Raw genomic sequence first — 19791 nt, 5'->3', positions numbered from 1 at the left:
AAAGACAACGGAGTTATATGTCCATTCTGTAAAGACAGCCATGACACACTTTCTAATTCAATATACAAGCTTTCTGAGAAAACAGTATGAATACAAAATTATTGCACAGATAATAGAAGTTTATTCTAGACAAATATCCCAATCTCCACATTAAAATAAATAAGTACCTGAGAAATTAGCTACATGGGTACATTCATCCATAACTCCTTTCATGAACCTTAGTGATTCTCTCTGTAAAGCGTCCCTTTTCCTTTCTTCACTTATCAGGTGCTTCTGTAGGCTGGTGAAGTTCTTATTGCTGCTGGTTGAAAATGTTTGATTTATACACTGCATTGTAGGAGCATCTTGCAGTAAGTGTTTTTCTGATGAGGCACTTAGAGTACTTTTACTAGTGCTAAGGCAGTGAATGGCTTCTGTAGACAGAATTTTGCTTGTGGTATCCAGATTCAACATTCTGGAAGTCAGAGCTAGGTTGTTCAGACTGTCCACACTGTTGGGGGAATTTTTAACAAAGTCTTGTCCCATCTTGAAAGAGTCTGTCTAAACAGAAATACAGGCCTTTTATTAAGGGTTTTTCACATTCTTCGGTCAACCTGATTAAAAAAGGGTGAGTGAATTCAGTGCTCATGACAGAGAGAGCAAAAGCTCTGGCATGAGCCAGATACAGTGCTAGGTGCACAGGCAAAGTCCAAACTTTGGCATACAGCTTGGTCAATGATCTACATCCTGACCCATATCACCACCTTATATCCTAGTTTTGGGCCTGTCCTAAGCAGACCATCATTGAGCAATAAGTACTCAAATATGGTGGTGGCTCCTCTGATGCAGATGTCTGTCCATTAGGAAATGGAACTAAAACACAGAGTACCATGTCAGATGCAAATTACTTTTGGTTATTACTGAACTGATCTAGAATCAAACAAGTAATTAAAAAAGGGAGTACCCTTATTCTGTTAAGAATCCTATGAACCATTCAATCCCATCACAAGTTGTGTTAACTGTCTTTTGACGAGTAAAGCAAGCATATATTAGGAAACATTATACATGAGGAAACTACCTGAAAATTTCTTTGTAACTTCTCTAATTTTTTCCAATTTTGTTTCTTCTATTAAGCTTTCCCTCATATTTATGAGCATATTACAATGTTGCAGATATTACTAGAGCAGAGCTATATCTGCACATCTGATTTATAATTCTGTATTATGCTTCCATGTTTATGTTATTTCTGTATAAAAACACTGTACTTCAGTTTCTGGGAAAAGAGCTCAAGTGGTCCGCTTTTCAGAAATGCTATTCTACAAAATAGCATTGAATTTGCTAGGAAGAAGAGACTGAAAAATTAATACTAATAGTTATTTATTCAAAGACTAGAAGAAAGTCAGATACCAGTAGACAACTTATTGACCATAACTGTTGAGGTTGGGGAGAAAGCAGACATCCAAATTTCCTTTGGGAAAAGGCTATAGTCAGAGCTTGAAAAATCCATTTGCCCGTGGATACTAGGAAGATATCCCCAAATCTGAGTTTAGTGTACATTGATAGTTTGTCAGCAAACAGCCAGCTGACAGTTCCTCTGCTGCTGTCAATACCTTAGCACTGCTGTGGTGTTGCCAGAAGAACAAGCAGAGGTCAAAGCAAGGCACCAAAGCAGTTGTGCCTCAGTTCTGAGGCAGGTACCAAAGCACTAAGAAAAGCAAACAAAGTGCAGAGCAAAGGTCTAAAACTAAGTGTCCTCACTATACCAGATATGGTTAGAAGACAAAGGGCACCCAACAATTTTTTGTTGGGATCTAGTGAAGAGCTGAAGTGATTGCCATTGAACAGTCTCCTACGCACAGCTCCGTTGTTGACAATGGGTCAGGAAAGAAATAAAACATACACAGGGCAGCATTTTGGTAAAGGGCAATGAGACAACCTAAAACTTCCTGGGTTATATTTTTACCCCACTGCCATTGTCATCAGGGTAGAAACCCTGCAAAACCAAAGGAGTTCTACCAATCCTACTCTAATCAGAACCAGAACGGAGAAACCTGCACAAATGGTATCTTTAGAGAATAAGGTTAGATTACTAAAACACTACAAAATTGCAATTGCAGCGCATTAAAAAGCAGTCCATAACAGTGTTCATATAGGAATAATTTTACCACACTACACCTTCACAAAAGATATTTTCTTCTTAGGGTAAAGAAGAATTATTTCCTAATAAATCATATACTCACACCTGGTTATGTCTTCTTTCATTGCTGAAGTATGTATAAAATTTTCAACAAAAGAATAAGCAAGGAAACTGATTCAACAGTAAGTCACTTCTTTATTTGGCACTTCAATACACTATTCCAAACTATATGGCTAATTTTCTGGGATTTGGGAATTTGGTTTTCAGTGCTTTGATTCCCCACCCCTACAAAAACCAACATTTCAAAGAACATTCTGAAAGTTCTTAATTTTTTAAACCTTCCGGCACTCAAGAATTTTTTTTTTGTTAGACATGGAGATACGATAAATTAATAGATGTACTTTATGTACCTTTATTTTGAGAACTAAAGTAAACTGGTGGTCTGTAATAGCTGGTCATGAACAGTAATCTGAAGAGAGTTCAACACTTATAAAAATGCATTATATGACAATAGGAGGTATTAATCTTTGCTTATTTAAAGGTTATTTCTGCATCAAATATTTGTTAAATTAAATAAAAAAATGTAAGAAACCATTAATGTTAATGAATGTCTGCTGAAAGTATCTAGACATGACATTATGTATTCGATCAGATTTTGTATGTAAACTATATTTTACATAAAGCTAATAGGGAAAACAAACTGTACTTACTCCACAATATTCAAGCATTTGAATGATTTCTTCTTCATAAACAGTTTGTGTATAGTACTGTTTCTCTAGCTCTCTCCAGTTCACTGCTTTGCTTAACACACCCTGAAATTACAGTGCAAATAAGAATTCCCAGAATTAAAAAAAAAAAAAAAAATCCAAAGAATGTATTCTGAAGTGATCATCGAAGTCCAAGGCAGTACAACTAAGGAAAGATGCAGAAAATAGCTAAATCTGTATAAGTTAAAGTTAAGATTCCCAAACTTTATTCTGGCCAGTGTTGACTTAGAAGCTGTAACAAATTCCACAGGACACATCAGACAAGAATATCCATAACCATATTTCTTGTCTGAAAACTACATTTTTCATTACAAAAACATACCTCCCCCCCAAGCTCCATCCCTCACCTGTACATTAATCAGACCACTCTACAATAAGCAGGTGTGTAAAAAAGAATTAAAGTCCTTGCCATAGAGCGCTTATAATCAAAAGAGACATGGGTGTAATACAGAACTCTGAGTGGTGTAGGGCTACTATACCAGGAAGAATCATATTTACCTAACAGTAACGGTGATTCTTTGAGATGTGTTGTCCATATTCATTCATATTGTTACATACATCTATACATTCAATTGTTGGTGCACATGTGCCCCAGGCATTTAAGTTCAGATTATTTTGGCCAGCAGAATCTGTTGGGACTGTGACTACACCCTCAATATCCTCGTCCTTCCGAGCTAAGGGTGTAAATGGCAGGGTGTCCCCACCATCTCTCAATTCCTTCACCACTACAGAAACCAGGTATTACAGAATTCCATAATAGTGGAGGAGGGAAGGATGTGTAACCCTCAAAGGTGAGTCTCTTATAGCACAACTTAATGCATGTGGAAATAAAATGAGAAAGCCCCTGCACGGATAGTAGTTTATAAAGAGAGGTCAGACTAATAACCTAGGCTTAGACCTATCAAGTTGGAAGCAAAGTACCCTAAGTATGTCTAAGATTTGAAGTTTAGCTTCCCCTTTGTTGGAATGTGACTTTGGAAAAAAGACAGGCAGAGGTATTACTTTGATAAGATGGAAGTCAGATACTATGCTCGTCAAGAACTTGGGGTGAGACCCCTTGCTTATTCATATAAACATTGCTGTGGTATTGTTCATCATGATCTGAATAAACTCTTAAGAATTTGGAGGAATACTGTGCACACTCGATAAATGGCGCTTAGCAGTAAGGGTACATCTGCACAGTAGCTGGGAGGTGAGATTCCCAACTCGAGTAGACATGCATGCACTAGCTCTGCTTGAGCTAGCGCCTAAAAATAGTAGTGTGACTGCAATAGCACAGGCAATGGCTTCAGCTAGCCACCTGAGTATGTATCCAGGAGGTTGGCTTGGATTGTAGTTGGGTGGTTATTTTTAGGAGCAGAGCTAGTGCAGATGTCTACCCAAGCTGGGAATTACATATCTCAGCTGCTGTGTAGATGTACCCACAAGCCTAATGTTTGAAGATTGTCTAAGTAGGCTTTTCACCCAATAAGCATCTGTCAAAGTTTCTAATGGCAATGGTGGAGAGAAGGACACTCCCTTACAAACTTGTACAAGGTTCTTCCACCAAATTCATGACAAGACTTCTGGGAGGACCTGTACCCTCACATATAGGTGATATCTGTTGGGTTGATATACAGACTTTAGCCACTCTTCACCAAATGTGAAGTCAGGCATGCTGAGTTATGTCTAAGCAGGTTGCCGTGTGTCCTAGAAGTCTGAGGTAAATTTCACAGATATCAGAGAATGAACTTGTAGATGGTTAACAAGATCTCCTATGGCTTGCAATTTTTCTGGGGCAGATGGGCCATTGCTTTAGTGGAATCCAGAACTGCCCCTATAAATTCTATTCTTCAAATAGGAACTAGCACTGATTTCTCTTCAATTACCTTGAGCCCTAGAGAGGTGAAAAGTTGTAGAATATGCAGCAGAGCTGACTGAAAAAACAAATTTTATTTCTGTGAAAATTTGAGTTTTCAGAAATATTTTTCATCCCAAAAATGAATGAAAACCAAAAGTGCAAATTATGAAAAATGGAAATCCTGCAATACTGTGTTTCAGAAGCAATAAAGTGTGGTACTTCCCAAAGTGTGCTCCCCTTGATCCCCAGTTGCCAACCTGGTAGGCTGCCACAGAGCCAAAGACCCTGGAAGACCTGACAGCCGCTGACTGAAACTAAAATGATGGTCAGTTTCACAGCTGCACAACACTGAATAGCAGCCATGAATCTGACAAGACTCTTATTAGCTTGACAACAAAAAAGTCTAGTAAATTTTACGACTGCTATTCAGTGATGGGCAGATCAATCTGACAAAAAAATGTCAATTCTAATCCCAGTCCAGTTTCCAAAGTTCCCAATTTCCTGGCAGCCAGCACTGCTGGGAATCCTGGGAGCCCAGGGCCCTTCTCAGCCATCTTAGAGGGATGAAAGGGAGCCAGGAAGCCCTGGAAGTGCTGGCCCTGTCTGTAGTCCGTGAGAAGGTCATTAAAATTGAAACTTTTGCTGGAATGGTTCAATTGACAAGTCTGCACATTCCAAAGAAAAACGTTTCATCAGAATTTTCCAGACCACTTCTTGTCTGCTTTGTGAAATTGGTCACCTATTGTAGAGCATTCACATGAATGAGCCAATCATCTAAGTATGGGTAACTCTGGACTCCTTGTCTTCTCAGGTAAACTGCCACTACTTCTACACATTTTATAAATACCCATGGTATTGTCAACAGATCAAATGGCAGGATTCTGCATTGCTAGTGGGAATAGTCCATCTGGAACCTTCAGTATTTCCTGTAGGCAGGATGGACTGCCTTATGAAAATAAGTGTCTGAGTTCAAGAGTTGAATGCCAATCCTTTGAATCTATGGTTGGAATTGCTGAGGCCAGAGTTACCAACCTGATCTTCAACCTGCACGTAAAGGTGTTCAGCTGCCTCAGAATTCCAGAATAGAGGGCCCGCTTGGTCCCTTTTTCTTAGAAATTATAAAATAATGGGAATAAACGCCCCTTGCATATATTCTTGAGGCACATCTTCCACTGCTCCAAGATTCAGAAGTGACTGAACTTCTTAAAGTAGCATACTCATAAGCAGGGTACCGGAGAAAATGCTAGGGAAATTGGATAGAGAGGGTTTGGGATTGGATGGAGTGTCTAATCTCTACAGTTTGTAGGGCCCAGAGGTCTGTGATAATGGTGTATCAGGCCCCACAAAAATAAAATTAACATTTCCCAAAAGGAGGATGGATGTGTGCGCGCGCGGGGGGGACGAGGGGAATGGAAGAGGGAAAGAAAGAGATCCACTATAGGTTACACTTTTCTCCTGACGGAGAAGTCATATTTGCTGCCTTGATGAAGACAGAGCCTGGTAAGAAAAATGTAGTAGAGGTAGAAGAGTCTCTCCTTCGGGACTGCTGGCATTTTGGGGGAAGTTCAGACTGTCTATAATGTGCATAATAGGATTGACTTTGTCAGGATTAATGCCTAAATTGCTTTCTTTTTCATGCAAGAGCACTAGAGATCTCAGCATCGCTCATGAGTCCTTTTGAGAATGAAAAGGCTCATTAGTATTTGCACTGAAGAGTTTGCACCTTTCAAACGGTACAGCCTCTACTGTTACACGCATCCCCTTTAGGGATTCTAGACAACTGAAGCCAAGAGGATCTTATCAGGGCAATCAAAGTAGCCATGGAACTGGATGTCATGTATGCAGCATCGACCAGCCACTTGAAGAGATGTGTGCTACAAGTTGTTCCTCTACAACCACAGATTTCCAGGCCTCTGTTCTTCTGTGGAATTTTGTCAGCAAATTTGAAAATGGATTCCCAATTCAAGTCATCATATTTTGCCAATAAGGCCTGATAACTGGAGATTCTCATATGTTGACTTGATGAATAATTTTTACGACCAAAAAAATAAAAATTTCTAGCATTCTTTGTCTCAGGGTGTAGATTTCTGTTGACCACAGTGTCTGATTCTCTCATCAGGCACCACTACACCAACAATCCATGTACAGAGTGCATATAAAATTGTTCAAAGCCTGATGAAAGCACCTAGTAGCAGCAATCTGCTCTTTGTCAGAGCTAGGGAAGTTGGGGGTCTACCAAAGTAACCTGTTGGACTCCAATGGTCTCTTCATTTATGGGCACTGCAGGAGTTCCAGGCATGAAGGTGTGTAAGCTGTCCAAGAACTTGTGCGACTTCTCCAGACAACTTCCAGTGGATCTGCCATCCTGTGCAACAAGCACTGGAAAGTTTTGAAATCATAGGGGTCTCAGGTAGATATTGCAGATACCACAGCTTCATCAGGAAATATTAAGAAGAGAGGTTCTCGGATGGATTGATCATCCATTTGCAAATTTTCATCAGAACCCTGATCATCTTGTTCAGTCAGCACAGCTAGAGATGATTAATGCTCCCTTGTGTTTTGTAGTGGAAGAAGATCTAGTTCTGGGCTGAGATGAAGAAACTAGTTTTCTGGCCAGTTGTAATCCCTATTATGCCCAATTAGTTCAGGGGGTGCTGATGCGTATATGAAGCAGAGGTCCATGAGGCAGTATCCTGCTGAGAGCTCCTATGCCTGGGCTAATAAAAGCGAGCCTTAGATATTCTTTCTTAGGCATATGGATCAGAATACTTAGACACCAGGAAATTTACTGGTGACTCCTTCCTGCCATTATCTGAGCTAGTGGAGAAGTGCTTCTCTTGGAAGGGTGCAGCAGTCTCAGCTGGAGTGCCAGGAGCACATTCATACTGCATCCTAATGAGTACTGTTGATGTACTCAGTACTGAAGTACGGGTGGCAGCCAGTACAGAGGAGATACTAGAGATGCAAGTCTAGTACCAAAGAAACCACAAGGTCCATTGACATAAGGATTCGTTACCAAGTAAGTGAACACTGTAGGCAAGCAAATGGAAGGCATTGGTACCAAAGATACGTGTACCATGGTGCACCACAGCCAAGGCATCGGTACCAGGTTATTTCTGACTAACTGAAGAAGCCAGTACTGGGGCATGGTGACCAATGTCCAAGTGGATGTCAGAGGATGCCTTTTCATGCCTAGAACTGCCCTTCCCAAAGGCAACCAGTGTGATTTCTGACTTCGAGGTAGGACCCAGTGAAAGAGAGACCCAGATCTCTTCTCCTGAAAACCCTTGCTGCTCCTGTCTCCCCAGAACCTCTGAGGTTTTACCAGCTGAGGAGGATTAGTGAAAAGTGCTAGTTTTACATATGCAAGCACAGGAGCCACCAAGTGCACTTTTTGAGGAGCACTGCTCAGGATTTTCAGTCCCAGCCACTCCACCATCTGAAAAGGTGCCCTGGCCTCTCCAGAAGAAAGTTTCAGGTGAGACTACCTTGCCCTTTGAGAACAATTAATAAATGGTATATCTGTCTGGTACATTGCTCTCACCTAGACACAATAAGCATCGTCTTTGTCCTTCATTAACGGGCATTACTGCCCAGCAGGAAGTGCAGTTTTTAAAGCCTGGAGATTTGTATTCAGTCCTAATGACTAGACCCAGTAGAGGGAAGTGTCAAGCGACAAAGAAGAGTTTCCTCTTCTGAAAAGAAACACTAACAAAATAACTAAACCTAATCCTAATGACTAACTGCTAAGTACTTATCTATTTACAAATCAATGGACAGACCACATGAAGAAAAAATCTGGACAGTGTAAGTTCTGATTCATAGCCACAGACAGCAAGAAGAAACTGAGGAACAGTTCAGGATGCAACACTCTTTATATCCTCAGGTGGAAGATATAAGGATTTTCAGGGCACAGGCATGGCCCCAAAGGACACTGATGCACAAAGAATCCAAACTTGAGTGCAGGGGATACAGACGCACCAGTGGAATATATATGGACAAGCACTCCAGGAAGACTGTTCCATGTGTGGTTTTCAGGAGGAGCAGGTACTTGGCAAATATTAATTAAAATATGAGTCTAGGGGCAATGGGCAGCGTACAAGAAAGTATAAATCAAAAGTTAATTACAGGAACAAAGGGAATAGTAAGGAGAGATGTTTAGACAGAGTTTAACGAGTGAGAAAGATAATAAGATCAGAAAGTAAAGTTTATGGAGTGCTGTGAAAGTGAGGAACTTTTAAATTTATGTGGAAGAAGGGAAGCTGTTGTAATTCAAGAAGGAGTGGTGAAGACATGTTCTCAATGGTGGTCACAGTTTGAGAACCTGTTTTAAGACACCAAGTAAGAATTTCCCTTACCAGTCAGGAACCTAGAGTTACCAGGAAGAGGAATAATTAAAAAACCACAACCCTTTCCCAGTGAAATTTCAGGGTTCTCATCAAAAGCAGCAAGTTTGTTAAGTCATATTCTACTGTGTTGCATATTACTAGGATATAAAAATATTGGGCATAAACATATTAGTTTTAAATATACTATAGAATTTGAAATATTTTCTGTAAATTTACTATTTTAAAAACTCTAAATAGTTTATAACCATTATTTCTTGCATGAGACAAAAGGCAGCTTCTAGAACTATCCAGAAGCATCATTATGGGGGAGATTTTTGAAGGCTCAGAGGACAGTTGGGCATCCAACTCCCATTTGTGCCTTTGAAAAAATCTCTCCCTTATGTTAATTTGCCCAACTCAAACCTTTCAGATTTCACATCTGTTCATATTCTATAATATTAACAAAACTAAAAATAATTTAGTTACCGTAGTAAAGACACCAGAAGCTGTGGACCAGGAAAGACAAGGAACCAATGGCAATGGTTTAGGCCAGTTTGTCACTGCTAATGAAGCCATCTGTTAAATAAAAAAATTAAAAAAACCAAAACTTAAATATCAGATGATCTACTGCATATTTTAATAAGACATTTCAATAACATTTCTCTTTAGTCATTTTTAGAATTCTCATCTTTAAAGAATTTCTTCACACAGCAACAGCTTGTCTCGTGTAGTATCAATGCTAAGCATCTCTGCAGTTATACACTTCTCCTCCACAAAATCCAGAAAGACTGATAAAGTCTATTCTCTCCAATAGTCTCTTTGATACGTGTTAGCTTTGAAATTGGTTCACAGCCAAAGTAACAGTATTTCTGCTTTAGGTAAAGGAGTTTTCTTTTAATAGAACACTCATCCTGATGCAAAATGAATCAGGATTCTTCCATGAGAACTTCATTTATCATCTCAACATGTCCCTCTCCTCAAGGCCTCTCAACAACCTTATAAACATATTTCAAAACAAACAAACAAACAACTCGAAGGTGACTCACAAATAGGACTATCAAAAATTCTGCAGCTTTTGAAATAGTGTTAGGGAATTTGCATGCCACAAACAGCAAGGGCAAGAAGAGAATTAAGCATGTAAATGGACTTCTATTTTCATCTCCCTTAGAGTCCAGATAATTCCCTCTCACCTCAGAATTATCAGAGTGCACAATGAGGTAAGTTCCATTCATCACTAAATGCTGGAGCATAGATACAGCATACAGGAGGATCAGAAAAATGCTTCCCCCACACCAATTGCATGGTTTTGCAAAGCTGTAGTTTAATATAATACTCTTGGGCATACTGCAGAACCATGAAGATAGCAAGAAAAAGTACTTATACACCCCACATATTTTTAATACAGAGAACTATTAAGTGCATCTTCATTAATAAAAGAAGCAACATAGCGAAGAGGTCAGGGCCACAGTCTGGGAGTCCGGAGAGTATGGATTCCATCCCTGTCCTCAGTTTCCCCAAACTTTAAAATAGAGATAACAACGCTTACTTTCCTTTTTAAAGCGCTTTCTAAGGATGAAGAACACTACATACGAACTTATTGCATCGTGATGGTGTCTGGGAGCCTTCAACATGAACTAGGACCCCACTGTACCAGGTGCTATACAGACACAGAATAAAAATAGGGTCCCTACCCTACAGAGTTTACAATCTCAGAGAGACAAGGTAGGTGAGGTAATATCTCTTACTGGACCAACTTCTATTGGTTAGAGAGACAAGCTTACAGAGCTCTTCTTCAGGTCTGGGAAAACTTTGGACTGGACTACACTATACAATTAGATCAATGTAAGCTGCCTTGCATCAACCTTGCTAGGGAAGTGTTTTCATGTAAATTTGGCTCCCACTGATGTAAGTGCCTCTCTATGCTGATTTAATAACACCACCTCCCCGAGTGGCACACAGTCACGGTCAATGTGATTAGGTCGACGCAATGTCAGTGTAGACACTCCATTGCTTACATAGACTGTTACTGGCCTCCAGGAGCCATCCCACGATGCCCCACATTGACAATACAATCAATACAAACTCTCCTGGTAAGGAAGTGCACTGTCAACACAAGGAAACAAGTGTACACACACACAAGTTATTTAATAATTGTGGTGGCTTTATGCTGACCTAAGTTAGATCAACATAATTTTGTAGTGTAGACATGGTCTTACTCAGTGTCACAGATAAATACAAGATGGAACAGATTGTTTAGCATAAGTAAAAAGAAAAGGAGCACTTGTGGCACCTTAGAGACTAACAAATTTATTTGAGCATAAGCTTTCGTGAGCTACAGCTCACTTCACTGGATGCTCACGAAAGCTTATGCTCAAATAAATTGGTACTCCTTTTCTTTTTGCGAATACAGGCTAACACGGCTGCTACTCTGAAATTTAGCATAAGTAGTTAACACACATTTCAAGGGACCATTCAAGGTGAAGTGGTCCATTAAATGTCCCTCCAGTCATAGGGAGGAAATGGGGGAGGGAGAAAGCAGCTGGGGAATTGTTAGTGGGTTATAGATTGTTGCAATAAGATATAAATCCAGTAACTGTATTCAGTCCATGATTTTTAGTGTCTAGCAGAATTACAAATTTAAGTTCCCAGGCTTGTCTTTTGAAAGGTTTGTACAGGTTTCCTTTGAGGATAAGGACTGTTCACCCACTGGGCCTGAGCCCTACGGTATGTCAACATTTAAATAGCTAAATTAACAGATTAAACTGCATGACAATAAAAGTTATTGAGAATTACACTACTAGATTAACCTGCAACAACCTGAACATTCATCTGTAAGGGAGTTTTATGGTATATATACACAGTGAGAATACATCTGCATATTCTCAATATGTGCATGTCATGCCTAAATATCAAGTTATGTTGCTAGTTATTCTAAACTTGTTCATTTTAAAATAATCGGCATATGAACACTGTAAACTGATAGGTTTCCCTAATTATTAACGTACATATATCATGCCAAGAAATAAAAAATAAAATAAAATAAATTGCTAACAGTAAATATAAAGGCTTACATGTCCTCCCATGGATATTCCAGTCATCCCTAGAGGTCCATAGCCCTCTCTCTCTAGCCAGTGCAAAAGAGCTGCTGATTCTAAAACAAGAGCTCCTCCCATCACAAACAGGTCAGAGACATTTTTTAAACTTGATCTTCTTTCCTCACCAGAAAAGAAAAAGAAATAGTTTATTTTCCAATATCAGATGTGCAGTGTCTTCATTTAATCAGTCTACTTTTACTCTTAAACAGAGCCTGGTCATACTCCCCATGAAGCCAATGGCTGAATTTCTATTGAAATCAATAGGAGAAGGAATGAGTCCAGAGTCTTCAGTAGCTTTTTACATTCAAGGCCCGCATGACTTGTGTTTGTTTCTTTTTTTTATAATTGTTTGTGATCTAGGCCTAAATGAAGACTAGAAGTAAGCACCGTCTAAATTACTAGTGTAGAATTACGGAACACTGTATCGTCAAATAACTGAGGTATTGCAAGCATTGGAAACTCATGAGCAGTAATCTTCTGTGCTATGAAGTAACAACGGTCCTTTTTCTTTTAAATCAAACAAAGCTAAGTGATACAGTGCTAGGTATACAAGATGTCACTGGCACAGACAACCCATTTTCCTTATTTACCTGTTGTACATCACTGAAAATTGCACACAACATGTGAAGAGCAATCAGTAAGTCAGCTTTGGAACAATCATCAGTGCCACTGTAAGACTGAAATTATAAAGTGGGAAGTTTGTCACTGCCGTGAGAAATCTGTGTAGTGTCTCCTACAATGCATTAAACACATTTAAAGAAAACAAAAAAGAAAAATGGAAAGCTATTCAATTTGAACTCTCACAGTGACCAGAAGTCTAATAGGTATTTGCATATTGGGCCTCAACGGTGCAATTACTCCATGTGCTGAACACTTTTAAGTGAATGGAGTATGGCTTACAGAACAACTACAGCACTGTGCTTGGACAAAGCAGTTTATTGTAAATATTATCGTGTTTTCAATATCATGTCTCTAAGTTACAGAAGGCTATAGCCCTCTTGTGCCAAAATATCATTATACTTGGGATACATTTTGAGACAGAAGGACAGACTATTAGAACTGTTCTGTAAGCTAGGGGAGAAGCAAGGATACCAATGGCTGTTGTGGACCAATATTTTTAGGATATTTTAAACACTCCTATTGCTTAGTACTTTGTTATTAAAGGTACTTCAGTTCTCTACTATGACTGTCATGCTAATTCAATGATTTACAAGTACATTCCTTAGAACGCTACTACTGCTTTGAAGCCTTCTACTGAAATGTGCACATTTTCAGTTTGGGACAACAGAGCATTTGCCCATTATCTGCAAAATGGAAGTATTATTCTATCAAGTTGGACAGCTGAGACTAGTGCACAGAATTTGCATAGTGGAGGGAAGATTTTTATACTTTTTTGTTTTTCTGAGGTGAATAGTATCCCAATAGCAGAAAACCCACTAACTATATTTCAGCATTGTACCTATTTGGTGTGTCTTACTGTGATTTTAAAAATGCCAAATGTTATCAAAACAATGATATCTTTTTAAAAAAAAACAAAACGTAGGTGTCAAAAAGAGCACTTTCCCCAAAAAATCTTTAATTAAAAAAATCCCAATACAGATAATGAATTAGGTTTACTAAATTATTCAGACCAATAAACTAATTATAATGCAACAACAACTACTTTGGAAGGTACTCAAGGCTATTTTTTTTTTAAAACTGCTTTAACTTTCACTTCTCTCAAAGGTAAATCCTTAATTAGCTTTTATACTTAGAAGAAAATTAAATGTTTAACTCATGGAAGATGCTGATGAAGCACTACTGAAAGCAACAAGCTCTAAGAATTGTAGTTTACAAACAAATTAGTTTCCTCTTCTTTTTGGAGGTAGCTAAGCAAGCAGAATAAAACTAGTCTTTTTAAACCAGTCAGCCCCATTTCATCTTTTGTAACTACTGGTCTGCAAGGAACATTTGGCAAACTAACACCTTTATTTTGCCTCAGATACAGGATCTATTGCCCTATTTATATTCTAGCACTTGCAAATACAAAGGCCAACATTTTCTTTTGTTTTGTTTTTTAAATTAGTCCCTAAGATTAGGCTTCTAAGTCCATATTTAGGCAACTGAATAAGTGACTTGATTTTCAAAGATGCTGGGTACTCTGCAACTCCCACTAGCATGAGCTTCAGGGTAACCAGCATCTCTGAAAATCAAGTCACTTATTCAGTTGCCTAACTTTAGACACTTAAATGGGGCCCAAAAACTATTTCTTCTAAGATACTCAATATTGCACAGAATTTGCACAAGTGCAATGTATAAACTGGTAAAATGCACTGTTTCTTGATTGCACCCCTGCTGATGTGGTTTTTAAAAAAAGTCCATCTACTTTGGGTGGAAAGTGCGAACCTATGCATTTAAGCATCAAAATCCACATAAAGCAGTCAAGCAAAGTGTCTACAACTTCACATAAACAAGGTATAGCTGAGCCAAGTTTGCCGCTATTTATAACAAGTTATCAAGGTTTCTATGTTTTAAGTTTCTGGTCTTCTTAAAAAACCCACTGTCTTGAGGGCAGAAAATAGCTGTGAGAAGTCATCTTAATACTTACATTTGGTCCTTAGGTTTTCTGCAGCCATGTAAAGACTCAAGTTAAAGAAAATAAACAAATGTAAATACATTCATTTTGTAGGCATCACTAGATAACTTTTTAACTCTTACATTTTAAAATTGAGACTAAAATTAAAAAACCACTTATGTCAGCTGTACAGTGAGGAATTAAATTCTGTAAATTAAGTTATTACCAAATTACATTGTTTTATTGGTACAAAATAAAACAAAAGTGTAGATTGTGATGAAGTCATTCATAATTTAGGACAGTGCTCTAATGAAGTAAGTAGTAAAGGAAAAAAACAAGTGTGATAGTTTGAGTCTTCTGAGTGAAACCTGGTGTAGGCATTTGGGGGCAGTTACCGAACATTGGAAAAGAGGATGGATACAGGATGGTAGCTTTTGTCAACAGATAGAAGAAAAATACCTAAAATGTTAGTGATAAGGCAGGTGAACACTATCAAACAGATTTGTGGTACCAACAGTTTGTATTCAACAAGTGAAGGCATGAGAAGCAAACACTTTTTTTTGGGGGGGGGGGTGTCGGGAGAGAGATCATTTTGTCAAAAAAAGACACCCCCTCCACCCCCCCCAAAAAGACATATTTGGCTAGTTCTCCTAGTTGGCCATGGCTAGGAGAAGTTTGTCAACTACGTTAATGATTGGGTTACAAAGAAATCAGTATCAAACTAGTACCCCAGTAACCAAGGAGAGTGGTTTGGAAGTTTTTTTGTTTGTTTGTTTGTTTTTTTAAGTCCAGAAGAGCAACACCTGATGAAATAGCCAGTCTAACACATCATCTGCGTTGTATTCCATGGTTATGCACTTAGAGACACCACTATGGTTGATGTAGTAAGATTACAGTAAGGAGTCACATCTCTATGACCAACATCCATATCCTGACTTTCATAGAATCATAGAATATCAGGGCTGGAAGGGACCTCAGGATGTCATCTAGTCCAACCCCCTGCTCAAAGCAGGACCAATCCCCAACTAAATCATCCCAGCCAGGCCTTTGTCAAGCCTGACCTTAAAAACTTCTAAGGAAGGAGATTCCACCAGCTCCCTAGGTAACGCATTCCAGTGTTTCAACACCCTCCTAGTGAAAAAGGTTTTCCTAATATCCAACCTAAACCTCCCCCACTGCAACTTGAGACCATTACTCCTTGTTCTGTCATCAGCTACCACTGAGAACAGTCTAGACCCATCCTCTTTGGAACCCCCTTTCAGGTAGTTGAAAGCAGCTATCAAAGCAGCTTTCAACTGACCTATGACAGTGGCTCTCAACCTTTCCAGACTACTGTGTCCCTTTCAGGAGTCCGATTTGTCTTGCGTACCCCAAGGTTCACCTCACTTAAAAGCTACTTGCTTACAAAATCAGATGTAAAATTACAAAAAAGAGTCACAACACACTATTATTGAAAAATTGCATACTTTCTCATTTTTACCATACAATTATAAAATAAATCAATTGGAATATAAATATTGTACTTGCATTTCAATGTATAGAGCAGTATAAACAAGTCATTGTCTGTATGAAATTTTAGTTTGTACTGATTTCACTTGTGCTTTTTATGTAGCCTGTTGTAAAACTAGGCTAATATCTAGATGAGTTGATGTACCCCTGGAAGACCTCTGTGTACCTCTGGTTGAAAACCACTCATCTATGTAATCTGTACCATTTTGATAAAATAATGTTATTCTGTCTTCCTCCCCTTGGTTAGCACTTTGAGACATGTTAAACCACTTTGTTTTCAACAAAAGGATATAGTAAGGGTTTTCTAACAATAGAGAAGCCATGCAAGCCTCTTTGATCATTGGACGGGCCATTAGTGTGCGTCTTCTCCAGTAGTACTGAAAAGGAAATGTTAAAACAAGAATACAGTTAAAAGATTACTGTTAAACTTTAAAATATTAATGAGAAATTAAACTTTTATACACTTACATGATCTCCAGTGCCTGCTAGATGAATGCACACAGGTTTGTATTTGCTGTTCCATCTCTTGGGTATTATGAACTGAAACCTATCAAAAGCACTATTTAATATAGAAGATAACATAGCAGGATACTCACACTCATGAAAGTTAAACCACCAAACTGCACCCTGAAAAAATAGTTTGGTTACATGCTCAGGCAAACTGCCGTTAGTCTAGCAATATAATTTTTTCATGAATGAAATTAAGAGCACATCCAAAAGTTTTCACCTTCAGAAAGTCACAAACACCAAGAAGAAAGGGAGTTATAAGCTCAAAGGTCACGCTCCAAATGAGATTACCACTTCATTATTGTATTCTAAACTTTACTGAATAGAGAAGTGAAACCTGAGATTAGGCAAGTGTGGCTAGATCCCCTAAGCCACACACACTTTTCTCCTTAAATGGGCGGGAACTAAAATTGAAAATTAAAAAGGAACAATACAGTTTTTTAAAAAAAAAAAAAAAATACAGCCAACAAGTGTTTCTATATATAAAAAACGCTTTTCTACACCCTCTTCCCCTCCTCCCCCCCCCAAAATCACTCAGTTTCTTCGGTTACTCCTTCCTTTACCCCCGCCAAGCTTTTCTCAGGCCAGCTGTAACCTACACAAATAAACCACTTCTGTTGAGCTATTGGTATTTCACCACAGGGGGGTGTCCTGGTGCAATAAAAATTGCTTCTTTATGGAAAAACGTTCACACACAACTAGTTAAACTAACCATATTTGAAAAGCACACAAAGTCCACTACAGTGCTGCCTTTCACACATGAAGACATTAAAACTCAAAATAACTTTTATTAATGGATTTAATTTGATGTTATGAGCTTGAAAGAAAATCAACTTGTCTTTATCTTACCTAGTGTATTTTGGATTTTTAATAGCACCTGTAACTTATCTAACCACTGCATGAGAGTATGTGGAAACTATTAGTAAATTGCATTTTCAGCTGTGGTATCAGTCAGGCCAGGAATTTGAAGAGTAACTCCCTTTATACTCAACAACAGGGAGTAAAAGAAGACACTATGGATGCCTATTGAGCATTTTTTAAATAATGTCTTCAGAGAAGGTAAGCTGTAACAAAGATGTATTGACTGGTCACAGCTGTTGATGTCATGACTTCAAGGCCTCCTAGATTGAGGTAAATTTTTATGCCCAAAGCAAAGCTTGAAAAACTTAAGACTTCTGCTAGCAAGAAGTCTAGCTCTGCTAGCTAGAAGCCAATACAAAATGATATTCCCTACCCTAACTCCAAAGCAAGGCTCAGTGAACCTTGAGAGATGGTGAGATTATTAGTATACCACCACCACCCAACTGCTTGAGTGTGTATGCATAACAAGACTTCCTCAAGGGAACTACTACTTTGTTTGGTTTCTCAAATAGAAAACACAAACGAAATTCAATGTATGAGCTACACTGAAGTTAACAGATTGTGTGCATACATACATGGTTAAATTCTGATAATAAAAGTGGAATAAGTTAATAAATATAGAGTGTTTCTTAGGAAAATAATCCATTTTTTCCTTCAGTTAAAGAAATGAGAAACTATTTTCTTGGATAAACTGCTAGTCTTTACAAAAATTCATATTTGCAAGGGAATTGCATTTCTCAATCTTGGACATGTGATGTGAGTTGTATATTTCACAAACAAAACAAGTATTTTAAAAATAAGGAAGAGATCAGTTTCAAAACATTACTTGATGTTGTGGCAGACTGACAAAGGCCAGTAAATCCAAGTCAAGGCTGTTTGTTAGTACTTTTGTTTATATATGAACCATTTCCCCCCCTTTACAAAGGAGCTAAGAACAGATCATAGTCATATTAGAATTCTCTGGCTTTCCTGCATCATAACTAGTTATCAATATGTAGTTATAGATGTTCCAGTAATTAAAACTTTACTAAGTGAACATGTAAAACTTTTCTAATGGGATTACATTTCCATATTCAGAATTAAACCACATCATAGCACGTCTTGTTTTGCTAGCACCACCCCAATTTAGAATAAGCTCATCTAGAAAATAAACCATTCATCCAAAGATGGAACCATCAAATGAACTACATGCGTTTTCATTCTAACTTAAAACATCTAAATATTTTTCAACACAGATCACAGTCTGAACCATTTTTAAACAAAACTGAGTATTCTGATTGTAGCTGTAATAAAGAATGTAGTATAAGTAATTTTTATAATATAGATTTCTTTGATTTCACCTACAGAGCTAGTTTCAGAACCAAATTGTTACTTCCTTTCCCTTACCTTGCTATGATGGATTCAGTTGGCAGGATATTGGGAATGTAGTGAATCAAAGGGGAAATGAAGTGCCCATTGAGTATTTTACAGTCGGACTGCTCCTCAACCTATGGAAAGAACTGAAAGTTAAAAGTGTGTATGATCAGCATACTTTATATGGACTGAAGGCTGAACATTAATGTATGGGTTCCTAGGCTGGAATCAAATTTTAGCACAAAAATCCACAAGCAGTTTTGAAAGTATAATTTCAATCATCATAATACATGAGCATTAAAAAAAGTCTACCACGAGCCATTTCCACCTCACTTAAATAAAAATCAGCTGTTATAACAAAATTCAGTTTTTAATGCACTAAAAGCCTAAATAGGGGTTGAGTTGTTGTTGTTGTTGTTTTGTTTGGACACACCTGTTTTTCTCCCATGCCACCCCAAAGGATGGGAAAAACTTCACAATAAAATCTGTACAGCTATTGCTCTATCCTAATAAATCCCTTCTTACAACTCACCTCTGCAATGATGTAAAAACCTGTCTGCTGATGATGGACAGACAGGTGACTAACTGTAACAACTTCTCACCTTCCCATTCCTTTCTTCCTTACTAACTCCAACAGTCCTGACAGTCTCCTCGTATTACCTCTACTCTCAATGAAAAATACCAAAATATCTGGTTTACCGAACTATGCCAGTCATCATTTTCATTTGCTTGTATGTTACTCCTCTCTCCCAGCCCTTTGTTTATACCTTTTGGATTTTATAATCTCAGGGACAGAATTGTCCCTTATATGTGTCTGTGTCACGCCCAGCACAATGGGTCCTTAAATCCTCACTGGAGCAT

At 38.2% G+C, this 19791-nt stretch overlaps 1 protein-coding gene across 2 annotated transcripts in view; it reads right to left on the bottom strand.

Moving 5' to 3' along the window:
• The window catches only part of ABHD18 (abhydrolase domain containing 18), a 52474-nt gene that overhangs the window by 8998 nt on the left and 23685 nt on the right, over window positions 1-19791 (bottom strand). Inside the window, exons 4-11 of one of the 2 annotated variants that reach the window (XM_074950845.1) lie at window positions 18964-19064; window positions 16678-16756; window positions 16502-16586; window positions 14734-14761; window positions 12123-12261; window positions 9538-9627; window positions 2827-2928; window positions 168-540 (exon numbers count right to left, since the gene is read on the bottom strand). In XM_074950845.1, the coding sequence (XP_074806946.1) occupies window positions 168-540; window positions 2827-2928; window positions 9538-9627; window positions 12123-12261; window positions 14734-14761; window positions 16502-16586; window positions 16678-16756; window positions 18964-19064 (997 nt within the window). Of the gene's footprint in view, window positions 1-167; window positions 541-2826; window positions 2929-9537; window positions 9628-12122; window positions 12262-14733; window positions 14769-16501; window positions 16587-16677; window positions 16757-18963; window positions 19065-19791 lie in introns of both variants that reach the window. The other variant, XM_074950846.1, reaches the window with a different exon arrangement.

The sequence above is a fragment of the Natator depressus genome, chromosome 4, assembly GCF_965152275.1.
Source record: "Natator depressus isolate rNatDep1 chromosome 4, rNatDep2.hap1, whole genome shotgun sequence".
Taxonomy (NCBI): domain Eukaryota; kingdom Metazoa; phylum Chordata; order Testudines; family Cheloniidae; genus Natator; species Natator depressus.
This window is presented reverse-complemented; position numbering and strand designations above follow the sequence as displayed.